Source organism: Acanthopagrus latus, chromosome 9 (genome assembly GCF_904848185.1).
Source record: "Acanthopagrus latus isolate v.2019 chromosome 9, fAcaLat1.1, whole genome shotgun sequence".
Classification (NCBI taxonomy): Eukaryota; Metazoa; Chordata; class Actinopteri; order Spariformes; family Sparidae; genus Acanthopagrus; species Acanthopagrus latus.
In genome coordinates, this window is record NC_051047.1 from 16874131 (window position 1) to 16896147 (window position 22017).

Consider the following 22017-nt stretch of genomic DNA (forward strand, 5'->3'; position numbering starts at 1 on the left):
TAACTGCAACACTTTTTTTTTTATATATGAAACTAGTACAACACCAAAGTTTGAAGGCAATAAGACAGAAGCAGTGTGACATTTAAGTGTGATATCAGCAATGGAATGAGTACCGTGAAAACGGTAAGCTATCTCTGTGCCAACACTCCTGATTTTTGAAAGTCTCCCTATTTTCCACCTTCTCTCGATAATCTCCTGATTCCATATTGGTACAACTTAAATGGATGTTTCTCAGTTTCTGTGTGGGATGTGTGTGCGCCGTAGTATGAGGCAACCCAGCCGACCCTGCCTGACATGCAGCTTGTCACAGCACTCACTCAAGTCCTCCCAGGCCTCCAGACTAATAACCTTTTATTCAGGTGCACCAAATAATACATTTTTATTCAATTTCCTGATACATTTAATTGATTGTTAACCACAATAAAAAGGTGCAAATGCCAGTCCTTGAAATCACATCCAAGAAGAAACTGCCATAATCTCAACTGTTTAACAAACAAACACCTTCATTTGAGGTGTGACCAATGAAAAACCTTTTGACATATGTAACCAAAAAGTCGCACCCTGGAAAGGTGCTGATACATTTCACTGAACTTGGTGCAAGATCTTCGTGCACAATCACCTCTTGTCTCTCTCGCTCATCATCTTCCCTCAAATCTTAAGACTGTAGTCCAACATCATTTTGTCCTTCCTCTTCTTCTTTTTCAAAAGGTCTATCTGGCAATGATGGCTCTTCAACACACACATACACACACTCCACACAATGTTTTTGCTTGATGTTTTTTGTGATCTAAATTTGAGATGCAGACTTTTGATCGCTCTTTGTGGGCTGAACTTGTAATATTTTTTTTCATTTCACTGTGAGCTATGAGTTTAATACTTATGAAACTGTAATTTTACTTTCACATTGTTGCATTTATTCTATTAATCTGTAGAATAGGGTGGCCGACACCCCAGGAAAAATCCCTCTTTTCCACAGCCTAATGCTGGCAGGTATGGGAGAGGGTGGTCTATAAACAGTAATTGACAGAGAGAGTTGTATTCTTTATTCTCGAAAACAACTAAAAATAGCATTCTGCAGCATACTTTGTGGTGTGATCTTCACTTCAGCTCTGCATGCCGTTAATGAACCCTCTGTTATCACATTTAAATGAATAGCACTAGCAAACTGTTAGATTACACCTTTATCTTCCACAATGACACAGAATCATTTTGTGAGCAATCATTTGATCTCACTGTTGTCATCATTTTCTCCTGGTTATTAATGATTTTTTTTAACGGATACATTTCAGCACCTCTTGTGGACTAAGTTGCACTGCAGACTAAACAGAAAAACAAATACATAAATATGATATATGAACTGCACTGATAAACATCGATACAAGGATTCACAGTGTAATCCACAAGTGAAAGTCCCAACTGTTACATTTCATTTTCAGAAATATCATGTGCTGCACACAGCTTTGCCTTGTGATGCTCAGCCTCTTCCAGCGGCTGATTGCAGTTACGATAAAGAAACCACGTCCTCTTCTTGCGTGTTTTTAAGTTGTATCAGAGGTACTGTAGAGCTGTGAATACACACCATTCTGCTGCAGAAGATTAAAATGTCAAACTGATTTTATCTACGTAAAAAATATCAACTGATGATTTTCAATCGATTTAACTGCTGAGAGTCTTCATTTTCAAATACAGTGGAAAGAATTCAACCTGAAACATTCGGCAGTGAATGTGTAGCCTTAAGGAAGTGAGTCACAGTCGACAGTTATTTTTCCTGTGTTGTAGGACGACAAATAAATGAACCTTGACTCTTATTCCACTCACAGGTTCACTGTGAGAAGTGCACAGAAGCTATAACCGTCTCAGGGTAGATTCCTACAAATCTCAGCCCAGTGTAGGCAAGGTTGGCTTGCCAGATCACAACATGTACTTTCTCCAAAAAAAAAAGAGACTTCCATCCCCTTCAAGGACGACAAAACCACCACATTAAGTGAGTGAATTCATATAAAAGCAGAGTCTATGACAAAAGGGACACTCCACTTTTGTCACTCTGAAGAGAAAATAACAATGATGATGTCAAAGTTTATCTTAGATTCGGATTGAGAAGAGAAACAAAGACCTTTTACTAAAACTGTATATACCTGCATGAAATTTGAAACCATTTCAATAAAAAAGAAAGAAATCAAGTTTATCAAAGTAAAAATGTGAAATCCTGAACAAAGATAGCTGATTGTTGAGTCTTATCCCCAGACCTTCAAATGGAAGTGCAATATCATACAAGTTATAATTTGGTGCAAAAAAACCCGATCGTGCAGTAAAGAAGATTCTGTGGTAACATGGGTCTATGCAACATCCTTTCCTTTATATATCTTGACAAAAAGCAATTCATCCAAACAGCATTACCGCAGTTTGTCAAGCAAACATGAGATCTTAAATAAACATAATGACATAATGGACGGAAGCGACGGACCATAAAGTTCGTTATGGCCTAACTGAACAACAGTGAGCTAGGGGGCGGCTTCTCTAATCAGGAATTTAAGGCAGACATTCCTTAAAAGGTCATTATTGACCTGGTAGAGTGTGGGATCACTGTCCTCTTGTCCAAATTAGATGTAATGGTGCAGAAAATGACTGAACAAGCCTAGTAGTGAGAGTCTGTAACATTGATAGTATTCAGTCAATTTTGCTTTTTGCAGTGTGAAAGTCTCCCTCATAGTGCTGATGCCCCTGAGCTTTTCAGCCTATTCTAGCTTGTTTTAACTCAACGGTCTTAACATTTGCTGAGTGGTTTAATCAGAGTCGCTCAACTCATCACCCCCTAGGAAAAGTTTTACAGCAAAAAATGTTTAAAAAAAAAAAAAAAAAAAAAAAAAAAAAAAAGGGCAGACAGACAAAGCTACCAACAAAGGTAATGCTGAACAAAGTCAAAAATGTAGCCGACACAGATATTTTTCCCAGTAGTTGGTGCAGACCAAAGCAGGGCTCAAAGTGCAGGTTCATTGATATGGTAGTCAGAAACACAACTGAAAATTAATGTTAATGTGTGTTGATCAAGATCTAAAAACTGCAAACAGGTCAGCCAACTTCATAGTGTGTAGCATCTGCACATCACACCATCACATTGTTACAATGCTTTTCCCCTATTGACATATTGACCATCTTTTCTCTGGTATACTAACTTTTTGACTGCACAATCATGACCTGAATGGTAATTTGCATTACCTTTCAGAAATGCTTAAGGAGTAAAATAAACTGTGGTAAACTGATCACAGTCAGAGTGAACATGTGAATGAGCGCCAGATTCTGAGTGTCATCTTTAGGCTCAATGACTGAACTTGAGAAGATGAAACTACAAACAGCTGCTGGAATACCAACGTCTGAAAAAACGTCTTTAACAGAAATGTAACAAATCATCATATTTAAGTTATTTTAAAGGCAAGTGTCACAGTGTACGTTTGTAATGTAACTGGTCTCAGTGGCTGGCAGCTCTGCCTCATTCTAACCTGAAAAGCAGCTTAGCAAGCCTCTTAGAATCCTGCTTACTGCGGAGCATGTGAGGAAATGAACTCTGCTAAAGAGCCGCTGTGGTTTAGGTTGACCTCAGAATCATTAATACACACACACACGCACACACAGGTTATTTTACTCTATCAATTTCAATCCACTCAAATGAGGCTAGTGGAGACTCACCATATCACAAAAACTCTGATAATTATGCCATTGTTTTAACATTTTTGGCGATCAATAACCAAAATGTGTGTATATTTGAACATTATGGTCAACAGTATAACAGACTTCTACAGATTATCGAACCTTTGTTTCTGACCTTACAGGGAGAGGTTTGGCCCCTCAGTGAACTTCATTGTGTTAATAGGATTTGTGACAGATGATGATTGTGTTTAACATCCTGCAGCAACCATTGGACATTTTAAGTCACAGATTACAATCACAGGCTTGTTTGACTGAAGCCAAACAAAGAGATGTGTTGTTGCTCATTTTAAATACATAGTGTAATGTAAAATAAAGGTATTTTTATTTAGAATAAACAATGTGTGCCTTGGATCTTCACCAAAAGAGTTGCATTACATTTTTTATTGAGACCATATTCTATGTATACAATGAGCCCTTCAAAAGACGCAATAGCACAGTATATTAAATAAAATATGGTAATGTTCACCGAAAAAGTTCTCGTCACAGTAACGATAACAAACCAATTACTTTTGGTTGAAGTAATCAGTAAAATAAATTAGTTATTGTTCTAAGGAGGTACCTACAGTAGTAACTGCAACGTGTTCCTATGTTTTCATTATTTGTATATTTTATATCCAACATTTAAATCTGGAAGACAAATTAAATCAAAGCTAAATTATCATTGATTTTTTTCTGAATACAGAAGTTGTATCGCGGGACATCTTACTGCTGCAAAACAAACTCCACGTAGCCTTTTCCTGACTGTTATTAATCATTGATAATAAACCTATATTCATTTTAATTGGGTGTAATTATTTCATGAAAGGAATTATGATGGCTAAAAGCTAAAACATGTCTACTACACTTTTCTCAAGAGGGCTATGTGTGGTTGTGGTTTTGGTGAACTTCAGTACAACATTTAAATATAACTGTAGAAACTTATTTTACAATACATGAGTTGGGTTAGCAACCACAGCAGACGTCATGTCTCATTACTTTTCCTTTGGGTGAAATACCAGATACGCAGAGCGTGGTTCAGGATTTTGTGTCTATTCTTTTTGATGTTGGATTGTTGATCATTACTATCATTTATGTTTTCATTTCTTGTTTAAATGCCTGTTAATTTCCCCCTTGCGAAGGAGACGCTGCATCACAAGGTGTTTATCAAAGTCATTTACTGCGACGAATACAGGGCACAGGTTATACGACAGAGTTTATGTTGGTAATAAAAACGTTCTTTTTTAATCAAATTTCATGCAAAGATGACTTTAGGAATTCAAACATATATAGAACACTCCAATATCTTTAATGGACATGTGTTTAATTTTGATTTAGATATTAAACTTAAAAAGTTATCAGCTGTACAAAATAAGCAATCGCATCTCAACAGACTAACACCCTTCAGTGAATCACAAATGGAATTGAGCTTCATTTTCTCTCCTCAATAATTCCCATTAAACATCAGCTAAAGCTCCAAAAATTAACATTTTTAACTTCCTCTCAGAAGTCTGAAAATAGACTCGCTGTAGAGCCCTTTGTCTCCTCAACACTCTGGTTATAATGAGCAATAAAATAATATAATAGAGAATCATGAACACTGACAAACATATAGAGAAAGGCAGCAGGAAAGGGAGAGGGTGTAAAGTGCTTAATGGACGCCAGAAAACTTAAAGCCTCGTCTCTCTTGTGAATGAAAGTTGTAGCAGCAGCATTGCGGACTCACCTCGGAGGGCAGGGAGCAGCGAGCGGTCCTTCCTATCATCGCATTTGTTACACTCGCTGAAGTAGAGCAGCAAGAACACGTCCACCAGCACCCACACTAAGGAGGTGGTCAACACCACCTTGCAGTAGACGAACCGTCGCATCACCTCCCCGTGATGTCAGCCAGGCAGCCAAACAGTACTCAGGAGTGCTCCGTCTGCTGATGCGGCGTTTGAACTCCAGAGAAGGGCTGAGGAAACAGGGAGGAGCAGGTTTGACCGAGAGGCGTCATCCTACGAGAGAGAGAGAGGGGGAAAAAAAGACAAAATGAGAATGGCGGTCATGATTATTGTTTTAGTCTTTCTGCTGTGAAACGAGGAAAAACAGCAATCGATGATTTAAAACAAGAAATCTGTCAAGAGGCATGATGTCAGCAAGTAACCAAGTAGATCAATAATGTAAAAGTGATTAGTAATCGCCCTCTCTAGACTTTACTTTATGCATGTCATCACATTCAGATGGGTAGCTTGTGAACTACTCTATAAGTTATTTCATTTATTATATTGCATATTGTGTTACTAAACAAAATCTGAAAGTAAGATAGTCAAATAAATGTAGTGGAGAAAAAGCACAATATTTCCCTCTGAGTGTTGTTGCTGTGGCAAAATACAGTTTGTCCCCAGTTGTGCCAAGTGTGTATTATGAGAGCGACAAATAAAGAACTTGAGAACCTCATGTGAGGAGACAGAATAGTAGTGAAGAGAAAAACACATTCAATACATACTGTATGTATTATATACCCTGATTGATTGAGGCAAAAACTACACATGAAATCAGTGTTTGACAGTATATGTGAAGGATCCAGTGAAAAAAAAAAAAAAACTGTTTCTTCGACAGCGTCAAATAAAACTCAACGTTCCCACTGTCAGTTACATTTCGTAAGCGGTGGCCAACTCGGTTTGTTGTGCCACAGCAATCCTGGCATCACGTTACCTCACATACAAATTGTCCCAGTGAGTTCCACAGCAGATAAACAGCTTTTAAATTCATGAAAAAGAGAGCAGAGCACTGCGTGGATCAGTGCGACAGTTACAGCTACATTCATGAAACTGGGTCACTGTTTTAAAACTACCTCACATATATCTTTGACATGCAGCAGCATTAAGTTTCTTGTTTATTATCTATCTATATCTATACAAAAACGCCAGGCTACTGATATATCAGTGATAAACTTATAATACTGGCCCATATATTTGGTCGAGTCTCACAAGGCCAGACCATCTCCTCAGTGCTGTGTCAGGGCTGCAGCAGGACAGACTGCACATATCATCTTTCTGGAGATAAATACTCTGGATTGTTTATATTTCTTGGTACAACAATCACAATCGTCTTGGGTGGTGCTAAACCCAGAATGGAGCAAACAGTGGTTTTGTATTGGTGAAACAATCAAAATGGCTTAATCCCCACAAAGGACAAGGTAACAGCTGCTAGCTCATTTACGTTTGCACTGTTACAGACCAGATTAGTGTGAGGGTAAGCCATTTTCAGCATGTAGGTTGCTAGGTCCAAATATCCACGAAAGGAGGAGAATGCCCATTGAAGTAGTCGACCAAATGCAAGCTTATACTCACTGTTTAATACATGGGAGGAGTCAGACTATACTGGGACATCAGTCAAGATCTAACATACAGACAGCTATACACAAATATATACAGTATATCTAACTCTAAAGCAAGGAGTCTGTCTGTCTGTCTGTCTGTCTGTCTGTTAATCACATATCTTAAGAACCATTCATCCGATCTGCTTCACACTTGGCAGGCGTGTTGCTGAGGACCAAAGAAAGTGCAGTCTGACTTGTATCAATATCAACACATTTTGAATAAACAGTGAACATTGCTATGGCTTCATGGCTCTGCAGACTGAAATGTGGGCAAACAGATGATCCTTCTCACGTTATCTCCTGGGGAAGCAGACGTAAACAAACTGCGGATTAGGGTGGTGCAACAACTTGCGGTAGTAAGCTGTGGTCAATACAGTTTAATACACAGCAAGAACTAGAGGGGAGATTTTACGTGACATTTCTATGTAGACAAGTCAATTTTCTCAGAGATACAGAGTTTGTAGAAAGGTGCAACTATTATTATGATTGTGACTTAATCATTTTAAAATGTTTGTCAGGTGCAAAATGATTGTCTTGTTTGTCTCCGTAAAATAATTCTGATGGTTGGTTCCTACTTCTAACAATGTTTGTCAGCCAGTAGTACAACGCTGAATCAACAGTAACAAGCAACAGGATAAGTTAACATTTGCCAGCTAATTTTAGCAACATAAGTTAACTCTAGAAAAAATAGTGAGTGCACAAACTGTTAACAATTGAAGGTGGGAAATGAAATACCAAATTTAGTGACTTTCTGTTTCTGTCAAAAGCAGTGAGCTAGCTAAGGTTAGCTTCTAGAATGTTTACTGTTGCTGGCAGCATCGTCAGCTGCTCCGGGATGCCTCTCTCATTGGTTGCTGTGGTCCAGTTCAGAAAGTATCAATGTAATCATCCAGATCTTACATCCTAAATATGTTTGACATTATCAGCGTGGCCCCTCTCATTACCAGATGACAGTTTTCATGAGGTGGTCCTCCTGCCAAATGCAAGTGAGGTTTACACTTCCTTAATAGATTTTTCTCATCTTCGCTCTACTTTACGGGTGTCACTGCCTTCGGTCACACTCAGACCTTTAAGAGGGGGATGGTCTCACCCAGACTGCCACATTGGACTGACCCAAGACCCCTCCGCCTTTTCTCCATTTGAAGGATGAATGAATGCTAATTTCCCCCCACTTCCTACATGAGTAGTGCTGCTCGGACCATCTGGCAAGCTTTCATAGCAGAGGCAATTTGCGGAGGTTAGATGTCTCATAGGCATGGATGTATGCTTCACAATATTTCTGATGAAAAACAACGTGATTTTCTGTCTGACGGGATTTCTACTTGACTGAAATTATAGGTTTTTTGTTGACTGAAAGGCTTATGAAAGTATAATCAGAATGGAAATAGGATGATGAAAGGAATGCTTTCAGCCATAGAGAATCAAACACAAACACCCGGCAGCCTTTTAGGCATTCGAACCAGAAACGTTTGCTACAATATACAACACGTGGTGTAGTAAATGTTCGGTGCTCGTGCTCAGAATGTGACTATATTTTTAAAAAATAGGTTTTCGCATACAAGTGTGCATTTGATTGGAAGAATAACTTACACTACCCGTTACTTGTACAACTAGTGGAAACCGCCTGCAGCATCTCCTGTGGGGAATCTGACAGATTTCCTTATCTTCCACTTGCAGCATGGTAATGATTTTGCACTCCACGCACATATACTCACACTTTGTCCTCTCCGCTCCCTGTCTAAATGTCCATCACTGGGTCTGACACCGCTGCCCCGGGCTAATTCTTATCTCATTCAAAAACAAGGCAGCCTCTGTCCAGCTGCATCAAGAGCTCCACACTCAGATCGCAGCACGGTGGATGATCTCAGAAACAGAACTGAAACACCATTCGCTGACAGTTAGACCATTAAATGATTAGTCAATCAAAAGAAAACTGATCCCCAACTAGCTTCAAAAATACAGAAACGTGGATACACATTTATTCTGAATATCTGAAATGGTTTCTTTACTCATTTATCACAGTAGACAGACCCCAATACAAGCTGCTTTTTTGTTCCCTCTCCTCTCCAATAGCAAATTGACACATGCACCACGCCTCCTCCAGAGATTAAACGTATATGCTGTTGTTCTTAACACAGAACACAAGTCTTGTCATATTTATCTTTTAATAAAAATAACTCTGAAATCTTAAGCCATCGGCGTGTCAATTTTATCCCTTAGGTTTAACATTATCAGCAGATAAAGAAATTATAGTCGATAAATTTAGAAAATCACAGCCTTGGTGAACCATCTTTGTTCACTACATTTTAGCCTTGCTTGCTCTCAGATGAGCATGAAATAGCATTAAAATGTTGGTTTCTATGATCAGTATCAGCCAGGAGAGTCTGGTAATCCTCAATTATGGTATCAGCTGCAAAAAATCCATAACGTGCATCCCTAATTCAAATAGCTCATGCAACTATGGTTTTCTCTGAAAAACTAGATTTTCCATTGTTTTTTTTCCGCGGACATGAAATTAACGCTATTCAAAACAGCATTTCTGAATACTGACTATCAAATAGCTTTTTCTTGAAATGCTCGTCCCTATTAACAATTTATCTAACGACTATGAAAATAATCACAAGATTAATCAATAATGATGATTGTCATGATGATGCTTGCAGCCATTCTTCAAACCAAAGTAGATAGATGCAATCCAGATCTCCAGAAAAGGAACAAAATGATCTCAGTGAAATTCTGCTGATGTCCAAGTCTGTACATAGCACATCACCTCCACTCAGACTGCTGACAGATCAATGATGATTCTGTCTGTTTGCATCTCTAACCATCTGCTTTGGTGCGTCAGTACCACAGACATGTTTGGGTTTGGTAGGTACCACCAACCGCGCTGCCGGCAGCTCGCTGGAGTCTCGTCCGGAGGAGCCTGAGTCAATTAAAATAACCATCTGCACAGATGAATATTTCCTGTCTGCTGTAAAGAACAAATCCCTCCAGTCTTTACAAAAACACTTTTCCAGTCCCCTTTTCGGGACAAGTGCAAAGCCATCAGGCATTAAGCGGCTTCCTGAAGTGACAGCTAATTGTGTTGTTAGCAGCACTCCTTGTTGTGAAATGTCTGGTGTCGTGCCACCAGCTATTTTACGTTTTCCTCATTCATGACAACAGCATGCACATGCCAGACTGTTTGCTAGTCAGGGTAATACAACTAATTCATATCAACATTTCGACACTGACTGTTGGATGAGGAGAATGGCATCAGATCATGCTCCGCAGTCATAAATATACTCACGTGTGGCCAAGACAGTTCTGTCGAGCTTGTGCACCGTCCTCAGACAGCTAACACTTTTAGCTCAGCAGCTAAATAGAGGATTTCTGCTTTTAAAGAAGGTGTAAATAACATCTTTTCAAATCAAATAGGGAGCTCGGGGCTTCCAGAGACTTGGATTACAACGGCCAAGTGTATGGATCAATTTTATGTTTGTTTTTTCACATTTTAAAACAAGTCCCCATCTACTTCAGTTGTTTTAGTTTTAGAGAACGCTGCAATGCTGTTTTACTTTGAAGCTTCAGGAATGTTATGTGGAGATGGAAATTCACCTGACTTTCTATCTGGGGGGAGGCAGGTAGATGATGACTGAATTTTACATTTCAAGTGAACTTCGTTTAAGGGGTTGTCTACATGTGATCACCTCATTCATGTGCACCAAGTCACACACCTGCATCTCTACTGTGGACAACACCAGTAAATTTTAGGCATCAAGTGTTGAAAAGTGTTGATCTAAAAGTTGGCGCAAAAAAATAAAATAAAATAAAATAAAATAAAATAGATCACTGTTGGGAAAAGCACTGTTTTGATACCGGTGCTTGAATCTCATTTACCACATTAGCATTGGCACCAGTGGTGAAAAATGCCAAGCCATGCCAGGAACAGGAGGTAATTACAGAGCTGATCTCAGTAAGCCCATTAGGCCAATATCTGCAGCTTCTTTTATAACCCAAACAACATGGAAATGTGACACTCACCACTGTGGTGGCTTTTAAAAGGTGTGGGACTCACACACACTGACTGGCCATATTTTCCATTCAGGTGCATGCACACATCATATATTGACTCTGAACTGCTAAGTGTGGGGTGAGCCAGGAGTGAGACGGGGAGAACACTGTAATAATAACAGCAGGTGAATGCAAATAAACATACATGTATACAATGAAAGCATCATCAACTCTACTCGTGTTGTGACAGAGGATAGGAGCGTGACATGCAACATAATCGAAGACACTGTGCTCACCTAAATTATGGATGGAGTGGACCAGTGACCTGTTCCAGCCTCAGCTCGCAGGCAACGTGTTGAACGCAGACAACATGACCCAGTAATACACAACACAATTCACAGCGGCGGACATTTAAAAAAAAAAAAGGACAAAAAAAAAAAAGGACAAAAAAGGGGGGGGGGGGATTAATTTCTCCTGCAGCGTCTCGGAACGACACCTAAGTTACACAGTCCATCTCAGCGCGGAGTAGTCCACGATCCCCGTGTGATGCTGTCCGTCTCTCACGGTACCTGTTCGGACTCCTTGATATGGTCCGTCCCCGGCCGAGCCGCAGCGAACCGGTGAACACGGACGGGCTCCATGAATCTTTTCTCCCATCGGCTTTAAAACGCGGCTGCGGTCAACGCGTCTCCTCGCGCACCTGCTCTGCTCTCCGACTGGATATTACGAGAGGAGAGGACGGGCGAGATAATACGGAGCGCAATCTAACCTCAGCTCAGAGCGACCTGCGGTGGTCTCCCGTTCTCCTCTCTGATTGGCTCAACGCGACGTCACTCGCGAAATGCCCCTTCTCGACGCGTCACGGGTGTCTGGTAAATGTAGGCGCGTGCACCACGAGCCAAACACGGTGATTAGTGCTCAGATGTTACATGTCCAGACCCATGTGGTTATTTGCAGGTCTATGTCAAGCAGATATATACAAGGGTGATTTTTTTTGTTGTTTGTTTGTTTGTTTGTTTGTTTGTTTGTCAGGGGACTCAAATCTTCTTCAGTTATGTTGAATTTTGTGTTTTGTATATGATTGTCTAATTTAAAAAGAGAATCCGAGTAGAGAGGTGTAGTTTGTAGTCCTAAAAAGCCTGAAAATCGGTTAGCGTTTTTAAAAAGTACTCTCTTTAAAACTGGTTTATGATTAAATGCCTAAAATAAGATTGAAGTTATAACATTCTTTGTTCAGCGTCATAAAATGCGTCATCAAATGTCCCACAATTTAATTACAAAGTGTTTACGTGTTATAAAAGGGGACTACAGATGTGGTCAGGGACATTAAACACCATTACACCAGACACAGAGACTCACCTACTGGCTAGTCAGTCCTCAGCTTACAACTTGTTGGTTTATCGGTTTATAGAAAATATATACAGTAGTTGTGTAGTAAGAAGCTTAATAATGGTGTTATTTAAGTCATGTGACTGCAGTGTCTGTTATAGCCTAACATTAGCTTTGAACTGCTAGCGATTAAATTTGTGCCTTAAAAATCACAAAAGTGTTGTTCATCTGTGAAGATTATCTTCTGAACCAAACGCCTTAGTATCATAAACTTTTGTTTGCCACAGATTTTATTCTCAGCGATATTCAAAAATGGAATTTAAAATTCCCGTAGGCTTTTTGACGAGGGGACCGGGGCGATGCTAACTTCCGGGTTAGTCTACAGAAATATGTCATCTCTGCAACACTCTTTACCTCAGGAGTTTTTCAGAAATATTTCCTTTTGCTTTTAAGGTGCAAAAATTGACCATGACCTTTCAGAACCGCACACCTACAATACCCACAATGCAACTTAGCCACTGAGTTACATCACATCACATTTTTTCACATATGCAGTTTTACTCCCCAAGACCTGTAAACACACTTCAGTGTGTAAAATTGGTGGATTTACACTTTAATATAACTTATTTTCCAGACAAATTTAGTTTAAACCAACTACTTTACAGTAGTAACATCATATTCTGACCTCTCTGTCACCTCAAGGTCCCCTTTCTGTAATAAAAAAAAAGTTTTTTTTAATATATATATATATATATATATATATATATATATATATATATATATATATATATATATATATATATATATATATATATATATATATATATAATAGAATCATGGATTTGTTAGATGTGTTAAACTACTTATTGTACATGATGTCATAGTTTGAGTTTACTTCAAACTACCACTTGTTTTATACCAAATGCAACTGAAAACAAACATCATGATATAATGGCATCATCATGGCAAGACTTGAATTGTAATTTACAGGCAGGTTTATTAATAAAAAACATAGCTTACAGCTCAGTATGCTTGTATGTGTGTCTGTGTCTATAGGCCAGTTATTTTAAGAATGGTCTTAAGTGACTCATGCTAAGCAATGCTGCCATCTGCTGCTATCGACGAGAGACCTTAAGCATTTTCCTCTGGGCAACGAAGACGCTCAGATCCTGGCGTTTAATTCACCGTCAGCAATTCATGACAGCTCTGACCTTTTGTCATTGAAGCACAGTCACAGGCTGAAAACTTTGTTTTTATTTGAAGGTTTTATTGTTATTTCATTTGACTTGACTGTACTGCAACAGCAGACAAATACAATGCAGCGAGATAAATCTGACGCTCATCCATAACTGCAAACAAGATATTAAGACAGACAAACACCAGATACCAAACATCCACTAGATGTCAGTGCATGTCCTGGTTCTTCATTGTTCTAGAGAGGAGACCTCTTGTCAGGGCTTTGTGCAACTGGTTGTATAAGAAACACATCAGAGTGATGAACTTGCACTTGTTTTTATGTGTTTACAACATCCTTTGTTGGATGAAAATATGTGCCTAATTATGAGAACAGCATTGGAGTAAAGTTTTCTTCCTCTGCTTGTTGATGTTCAGCCCCCCCCCCCCCCCCCTGCAGTGGACATGTATACTTATCACTGCAGGAAAATCATCTTCAAGGCTGAATTCTGTATAGCTGCCTCAGTTTCAGGGTCCTGGTATTGTTAATTCTGACTCACCGTAACTGCAGGCTGTAGATGAAAAGAACTGAGTCAATGTTAAGTTACACTTTTCCATGACAAATTAAATAATTCTTAAAATGTCAACAATAAAACACATCTTCCAGTGTTGTTTGTCAAAGACCCAGGGACAGTCAGTTTGCTGTCATGGAAACTGGAGGGTGTTGAGAAGCAGAGAACAAACTATTTTTATTGGCGAAAGAGCACAAGCAAAACGTAAACATAACATCAGGTCACCATTTTCTTATTTTCTTTTCCCAGCCTCCCTTCAATCAGAGAATTTTACTGTTTCTTTCTCAAAATGGTCGATGATTCTGATAGTATGCAACCAATTGCCTGATCCGTTAACTGCTGCAGCTCTACTGTGGTGAGTCCTTGACAATATGTTTGGCTGTGATTAATTTGATAACGTGCTTTAATGAATACTGTAATCAAATGAATTGTAATGAGCATCTAGATAATAGGCCATGATAGTATATAAATAGGATCATACATCAACATTATAAGTATCAAAGTGGACGCTTTATGGATTTATTTAGCATTTTATTTCACTGTGTCAAAAAGTTGAAAGAAAAAATAAGAGAGAAAGAAAAAGAAAGATCACTGGTTTGGAAAACTAATTAAGAGCACAACACAGTGACACTGAGTGAAGTTCTTATTAGTGACAATACCTTCAAATCACAAGATTATTGGATGGATGGATGGATGGATGGATGGATGGATGGATGGATGGATAGATAGATAGATAGATAGATAGATAGATAGATAGATAGATAGATAGATAGATAGATAGATAGATAGATAGATAGATAGATAGATAGATAGATCGATAGATAGATAGATAGATCCAAAACTCACTTTCGTTTCGTCTCTGTCTGTTCATAGTTTTAATATAGTTTAAGAAGTCTAGAACTTTAGACCAAACTTGCTTTTTTTGAGTTTGAATTATGGTGAGGTGAAGGACGGAAGACCTACAGTTCATGAACAAATGACTACATAACAAAAAGTTACATTGTGCTTTGGGTTCATGAACATGAAAATCCCACATGTTGGTTAATGTCAGAGGCTATATCCAAGTGAGTTTCTCCTCTCAGGTTGCCAGGTTGGCCAGTTTTGTTAATGATGATAATGGAGTTCTTATTGCTCTTTATTTACACTGTAAATGGACGATGAACATTTTGAGTGGCTGCTTCTCTTGCGTTAACAAAAGCAAACATGTAGCCTTGGATTAGAAGACAACTGCAACAAAAAATTGTATAAAAAAAGAAACATCACATATGCTGCAGAATAAACACAGTGCTACTCTACTTTGTAATGTATATATTTTCTATATTTGATTTTTAAATATAGGGTTATCCATAAATGTTCCGATTATATTATTTGTGGTTTGTAACCCAATATATTATATGACTGATTCAAAAAAATGGCCAAATATCATTTTCATGTTCATGAAAAATGCATTTTACAAAATGGCTGCTACAGGGCATCAAACCACATGTTGTCAATCATGTGAAACTCAATAAAACGTGGAATTAAATCCATGTGTATAAGACCTCAATGAAAAGCTTCACATGAAATCTGGAGATAAACTTTTTCTTCTCACTGAAAATGTATTTTCTTAACAGATCTTCAGGAAAGGTCAAACAAAGTCAGTGTGTTTTTTATTTCAAAATAATAGACTTTTGTCTCATGGTAACAGCAGTGTGACGCAGCTAAAATGGATGAAAACTGTCATTATGCATTTTATAATATTCATTGGAATTGTGTGTTTTAATGTCATTTATATACATTTGATAGTTATATATACATTGTTGCGCTTTTAATGGTAGAAAAATGTAGTTTTGAACTCAAAATACAGCACTGCCTGACTATACACGAGTTCTGTGGCGCTTGAAATGTTAAATAACTGAAAAAAAAAAAACACAAATATTGCCAAACTGATGACCCAAGAGGCAGTAAATTGCTCAAACAACCGGTTGTTTTATTCTAAAACATGATAAACATGAGGTCTCTGGTTTCATTTCTCTGTAAAGGATATAGAGACAGAAAACTGGAAAACATACAGTAGCAGGCTGTGCACACACACACACACACACACACACGCACAATATGCACAGAGAACAGAACACAGTGTACTACATACATGCCTTGCTGCACATAGACATCGGTGACGCGCGCGCTCTGGACGCATGGTGGCGCTCTTGCCGCTCCGTCCTGCCTCCGGAGCGCCTTTTTAACGCAGGCGGGTGCCGTCTGGCTATTTAACGGCGGGGCGGTGGACTCATTCCGCTGTGAAACTGGCTCCTGAACACATGAAATCTCCTGTAATGCGACGCCAAAGCAGCTTGTCAAACTCCAGAAGAGCGCTGCCTGACCCGACGGAACTTCTCCTCCACTTCTTCTCCACTTCTTCGTCTTCCTCATCACCTTCACCTCCCACTTTGATGAGACTCTCTCCCGGAGGCCGGCGCGTCTTTTTCCTCCTGTCTCTCTCACTCTCTCTATCTCTCTCTTTCTTTCTTTCTTTCTTTCTTTCTCTGCGCCTGTCACGTCCCGCGCATTGAAAGTTTGATTTGATTCTCTTTTGCCTTTTCTGAAAGTGGGGGGAAAAAAAAAATGAATAACACCGTTTTCAACCAGACGGAGGGCGGACTGCTCAACAAGACGGAGGAGTTCTTCTGCTGCAACTTTTCCTCCGTGGTGACTGACAACAGCTTCGTGGCCGCCGCTCCGGATGAGAGGAGCCTCTTCATCATGAGGGTGGTCCAGATAGCCGTCATGTGCGTTTTGTCTCTCACGGTGGTGTTTGGCATTTTTTTCCTGGGCTGCAACCTTCTCATCAAGTCAGAGGGGATGATTAACTTTTTGGTAACGGACAGGAGACCGTCGAAAGAAACAGAGGCGGTCATTGTTGGAGCCTACTGATTGACTTGACTGGTGGTGATGATGATGATGATGATGATGATGATGATGATGCCCCTCATCATTATGATTTTGAATCAGATCTGACGGGAGAAAACTACCTGATCAAGCCCCCCCACCCCTGTTTTCATAGAGAAACCTCAGAAAGATGCTCCTGGAGGTTGACTCCCCCCCCCCGAGGCTTCACCTCACCCCCCCTTGTGGCTCTTTAACGGCCAAAACACAGACTCCTCCATCCTCCAAGAGGTATAGAGCCTTTCTTTTTCAAAGCCTCTTTGTTTGTAAAGTATTCAGCCGAGCACTGTTGTAAATTCAGTAGGATTCAGTGGAGCACCGTTTCGCCCAGCAGCGTCCTTTCAGGGGCTGCTGCGTAAAGATGCCCTCTCACCGTCGCTGATGCGATGGAGGAGAGATCGATGTTGAAACATGTGCTGTATGTTGTATGTGTTTTTGCATACAATATGCAATGTATTCACCAGTGTGTGTGTGTGTGTGTGTGTACATATGTGGATATTTTTTCCTGGTGAGAACTGTGCGGGGGCTGCGAGGAGAGCCCAACATGACGTGTATCTTGTTAATTGGAATAAATTCGTTCTGTAATTAAAGTTTTTCCTCTTAATTAAGGTCTAATTTCTCCACCATGAACGCCCTCTGCCAAAGTAATTTAGATCTGAGATGCTTTGAACTTTCCCAAAGAGCTATTTAATGAGTTATATTGTGACAATTATAAAAATAGCACGTTGATAAAAAAAAAAAAAAAAAAAAAAGATTCTGTTAAATCCAACAGGAAATGAGGGTATATTTATGCTTTTATTTATCTGAATTGAAATGAAGAACACCCTCTTTGGCACGCATGAAGAGCGTTCGATAGACACAGGGAGATTCTCCTCTAAATTGCTCCAACAGTGGAAATCTTCACATTCAATCTTTTCTTTCAGCTGATCCAAAAAACAACTTGAGTGTGGGTCTTGTGTAAAAACTCCCCCTTTTCTCTCCCCCTTTTTTCTGGTTCCTTTGTTTTTTTCTTGGTAAGACATTGATTCATGCAGCAGTTTACAATCCTTCCTCCTCCCGTCAAAGCATCTGTTGTGCTCTGCTCCCGGCTCACCTGGATGCCAGCTCCCCAGGGTGAGACCGGCAGCAGCTTCAGAAATGACTTGTCATGTCAGTTCAGGGAGGATGAAGCCACCGGGCAATATGCTGCTGTCTGATTGCCCACCTGTGCTCCGCATGCAGAGTTAAATAGTTTTGAACCTTGATTTTCTTTTTCTAAAAATGTCCTTCACCTCAGCTTCTCCCTCCCCCTGGTCTTCCACCTGAGGAGGCCTTATTCTTAGTGTGGTTATGGATGGCTGCGGCTTGTCACGCTGACCGCTGTCTTGTAGGACACACACTTGATGTCCTCATGTTGGATTTAGAAGAGATCCAAGCAGTCATCACACCAAGTGGTGATAAAATGTTTAACAAACTTAAACTTAGTGATAATAATGATGATAATACTGTGTGATGGAGGGTGAATTTATCTATCACAAAATTATGAATGTTCAAATGAACAATTGCATGTCGAATTAAAACCTCTGCACATACCTCTGCATATATATATATATATGTATATGTATATGTATATATATATATATATATATATATATATGTATATGTATATGTATATATATATATATATGGAATTACAATAAAGGTTCAAGTAAAAAAGATAAATATATATTTTGATAATATTAAGGGTCATTGTATCTAATAGTAACAATAGATGTTGCCTAATACTGTGAAAACATGATGTTTTCTAAGATGGTTACTGTACCACCACAGTGTTCAGTTTGATGCCGTAGTACTGAGAGTTGCACTGGTTTTACAATATGCTGTAAGACGCAGACCCAGTTTGTTTTCTGGGGGAACATATTGTAAGGTTGTCAAAAGTATCCATGCTTGTATACTTTTTCGATACTACTTGATACCACTTGTTTAAAGCAAAATTAGAGCATAAAATAAACTGATCTACAATCAGATTTTCAACCCATATCATTTATATTAACTTTACAACATTACAACAAATGTGTTGGTATTTGTTTAGTGTCTTTTTTTGTACCACCACTATTGCAGGTTGGTCATTTAAAAAAAACCCCACTAGAATAGCGCTCAGTAGAGTGCATACCTCCACCAAGTCCTCTTTACTTCACTCAGATCTGATCCAATATCAAATAAAACCTTTTGTATTAGGATCTCATAGATACCAGTCACCTAAATACATCTGATTCTTTTCATCAAAATCTTGGGATGTTCCCTGAGAAATTACCATTTTTACATAACGCCTTGTCTCACAACGTTAAAGAAAGTGAGAAAAGTGTCCCTATGGAGCCACACCAAAAGTTGATGGGGTCTATGCTGGGCTGAGACCCGTCCCCATTCAAAGTTTTGGGGAAATCCATTCAGTAGTTTTTGTGTCATCCTGCTCACAAAACAACCAACAAACAAATGGACTGGGGTGAACATAACACCACTTTGGTGGAGGTTTTTTCTATCCACTGAAACTCATATCATAAACCCACCAAACACAGCACAGATTTTATTGCACGTTCTTCTTGATTACATATGTTTTTATTGTGGGCGTTAAGCCAAAACATTATTTCTAATATATGCAGTATACTGTACATTTCTAAATTCCCCTCAGCCTCTGTTTGTCTTGTTCAACCCTCCAATAAGAAAAAAAGCAGCAACGACTCATGATGCCAACATTTCAACTAGTCCTGACAGAGCAGATAGGATGATTCTTTACAAGTCTGCAAGTCACACTGAATACATTTACACACGCAACTAGCTGATACATAATGTATGACGGACTCGTACTCATTACTTTCTACTTATTAGCCTAATTTTCATTTTATGCAGGATTCTGAACAGTTGGAATAACACCGAAGCGTCTTATCTAGAATTAACACTTTTTTAATGGAGGTTTGGTTTGGACCTAACTGAGTCTTTCTTGCTCTCTAAGCTACTTCCTGGGGGAAAAAAATATGATCAGCCAGAGTAGTAATTTATGTTGTAGCGAGTATAGAATAAAATTAACAACTTTAGGACGAAGCAATAGGGGGAGAATTACTTTCTATATGTCACACCAAGCGTCTCTCTCTCTGTCTCTCCGCTTTGTGTGATTGCTTTCATTAGGGAGCGCTGGGAATAGCTCCAAGGGAAATGGTGAGGCAGTTTAACATCCAGCAGAGAACAATCTTCTGTCTGCAGCTGAACCGCTGTAAGTGTATCCAGCTGTTTCTCACACAAGTTTATTCAGACTGGACTCTGATCGATTGCTGGCAGCCTGATGTACTGGGTGGAGATTAAAGTTTTTTTTTTTTAAAAAAAGGAGGGAGGGGGGACTTTATTGTGGAAGTGTTTCTGCAGGAATTTTCTTGCTTTTCTTTGATGGACAGTTGTTACTGCCAATGCACACACCTGTCACACACCAATGCTCTGAGAGATTTAGGAGATAGCAGCAGCAAACAGTCATCTGTACCCCTGGTAGTCCTGCTGTCAACACACTGATAGTCATCTGCAGGGTGTATGAGCAACTCGTCCCCTGATATTTAGTGTTTTCTCTGCAAAAAGACTTAAGACTGTTCACTAAAAATGTTGTTCAAAAAATCTTTACTATAAGTATATGAGAAAAATTGAGTCTCGGGTGTCATTTTTCTGTAAAGGCTACAGGGACAGAAAAATAGACATACTGCAGCAGTCTCTGTACACACAGATATGCGCAATAACAATACACACTCGATTCGTAACTTTTGCCTGCTGGTACAGTATGTTCTCAAATTTCCTCCCAGAGGCAGAAAGAAAAAATCTGCTCACTCTTTCGCTGTGTACCCGCAGCATATCGCCAATTCAGCTCAGGTCAGAACAGCTTCAGTGCACTTTATCCCATGTCTACTGTATGTGAGCTGTGTTCGACTGCGACTGCATCGGCAGGGTGTTGATTGTGGGCTAAAATGGGCTTCAGGTCCCTGCTAGCTCTCACACGATTGGCTGGTGAGTAGAGGTCCAGTCGATGAACTGGATGGTGACTCGAAGCCGCAAATAGCTGTTTACTCCCCGTCTCCCACAGCTCCTCACCCATCCCTCCTCCGCAAAGTTCTGCGACTCTGTGGAGCATGAATGGGCCTTCTTCCTCCACTGCATCTCCTTTCATCAAAATAATATTTGTTGAAAACCGTATTGATTTTACACTGTGTTGCCCTCAAGGCCAGTTCTGGCTTGAGTTATGGCTTTGACAACAGTGGTAACTGAACTTTAGAAGCAGACTCAATAGAGACTCGACACAGGCTGTGAAATGCTGGAAACATCTACGGCGATGACTATTCAGTCTGAACCAAGCTGCAGCCGACGTCATGTGGCGGCGGCATTCTGCGACAATAGCAGTAATGGTGGAAGTCAAGCTGTGACAAATCCATGCAGACTGTTTGTGAACAATGATTCCATTACTTTACTTCTCTGATTCCAGTTACGGGATGAGCCATGGCTCTGCTGTGCTGCTGATTGTTTCACACTCACCGAACATGACAGGGATTTAACATCTGAAAAGTCCTGCTATTAGCACTTTACTGTAATCCTTTGGGCATGTGTGTGTGAGGGGAAATATTGTGGAAAAAATCTGTTCAAATTCACATTGTGGGGGATTCGTCTCTGGTTGGTGGACAAAATTCCAGGTCCCCATAAGGCAAACCATACAATTTGAAGATAAGCTTGTTTCTGTCATTCCTCTCCCAGAAAATGAACATATAGCTTCTTACAACACATATCTCACTTCATTGCAAGGCAGCGCCCTACCATGGCAGCAAAGGAGGAACTCAGGTGAAGCAGTGTAAAAAGCGACAAAGTCCCAAGAAAGGATGATGGAGTGGATGGACGGGTCAAACAAATACAGGACTTTCATGAGGAAAACTGCTGTTCAGGTCCTGCGTGAAACCAAAAGTGAGTTATTTTGACTTA

General features: G+C 39.6%; 2 protein-coding genes across 2 annotated transcripts in view; one reads left to right on the forward strand and one right to left on the reverse strand.

Annotated features, from left to right (window-relative positions):
* galnt13 (UDP-N-acetyl-alpha-D-galactosamine:polypeptide N-acetylgalactosaminyltransferase 13) overlaps positions 1 to 11825 on the reverse strand; it is a 45410-nt gene extending 33585 nt beyond the window's left edge. Inside the window, exons 1-2 of the mRNA XM_037110820.1 lie at positions 11335 to 11825; positions 5408 to 5678 (exon numbers count right to left, since the gene is read on the reverse strand). Of these exons, the coding sequence (XP_036966715.1) occupies positions 5408 to 5549 (142 nt within the window). The 5' untranslated portion in view covers positions 5550 to 5678; positions 11335 to 11825. The remainder of the gene's footprint in view (positions 1 to 5407; positions 5679 to 11334) is intronic.
* A 4417-nt stretch (positions 11826 to 16242) lies between these two features.
* Positions 16243 to 18528, forward strand: rprma (reprimo, TP53 dependent G2 arrest mediator candidate a). Its single transcript, XM_037109893.1, has one exon. The coding sequence runs from the start codon at positions 16717 to 16719 to the stop codon at positions 17023 to 17025; it is 309 nt and encodes a 102-aa protein (XP_036965788.1). The 5' UTR covers positions 16243 to 16716; the 3' UTR covers positions 17026 to 18528.
* The last annotated feature ends 3489 nt before the right edge of the window (positions 18529 to 22017 follow it).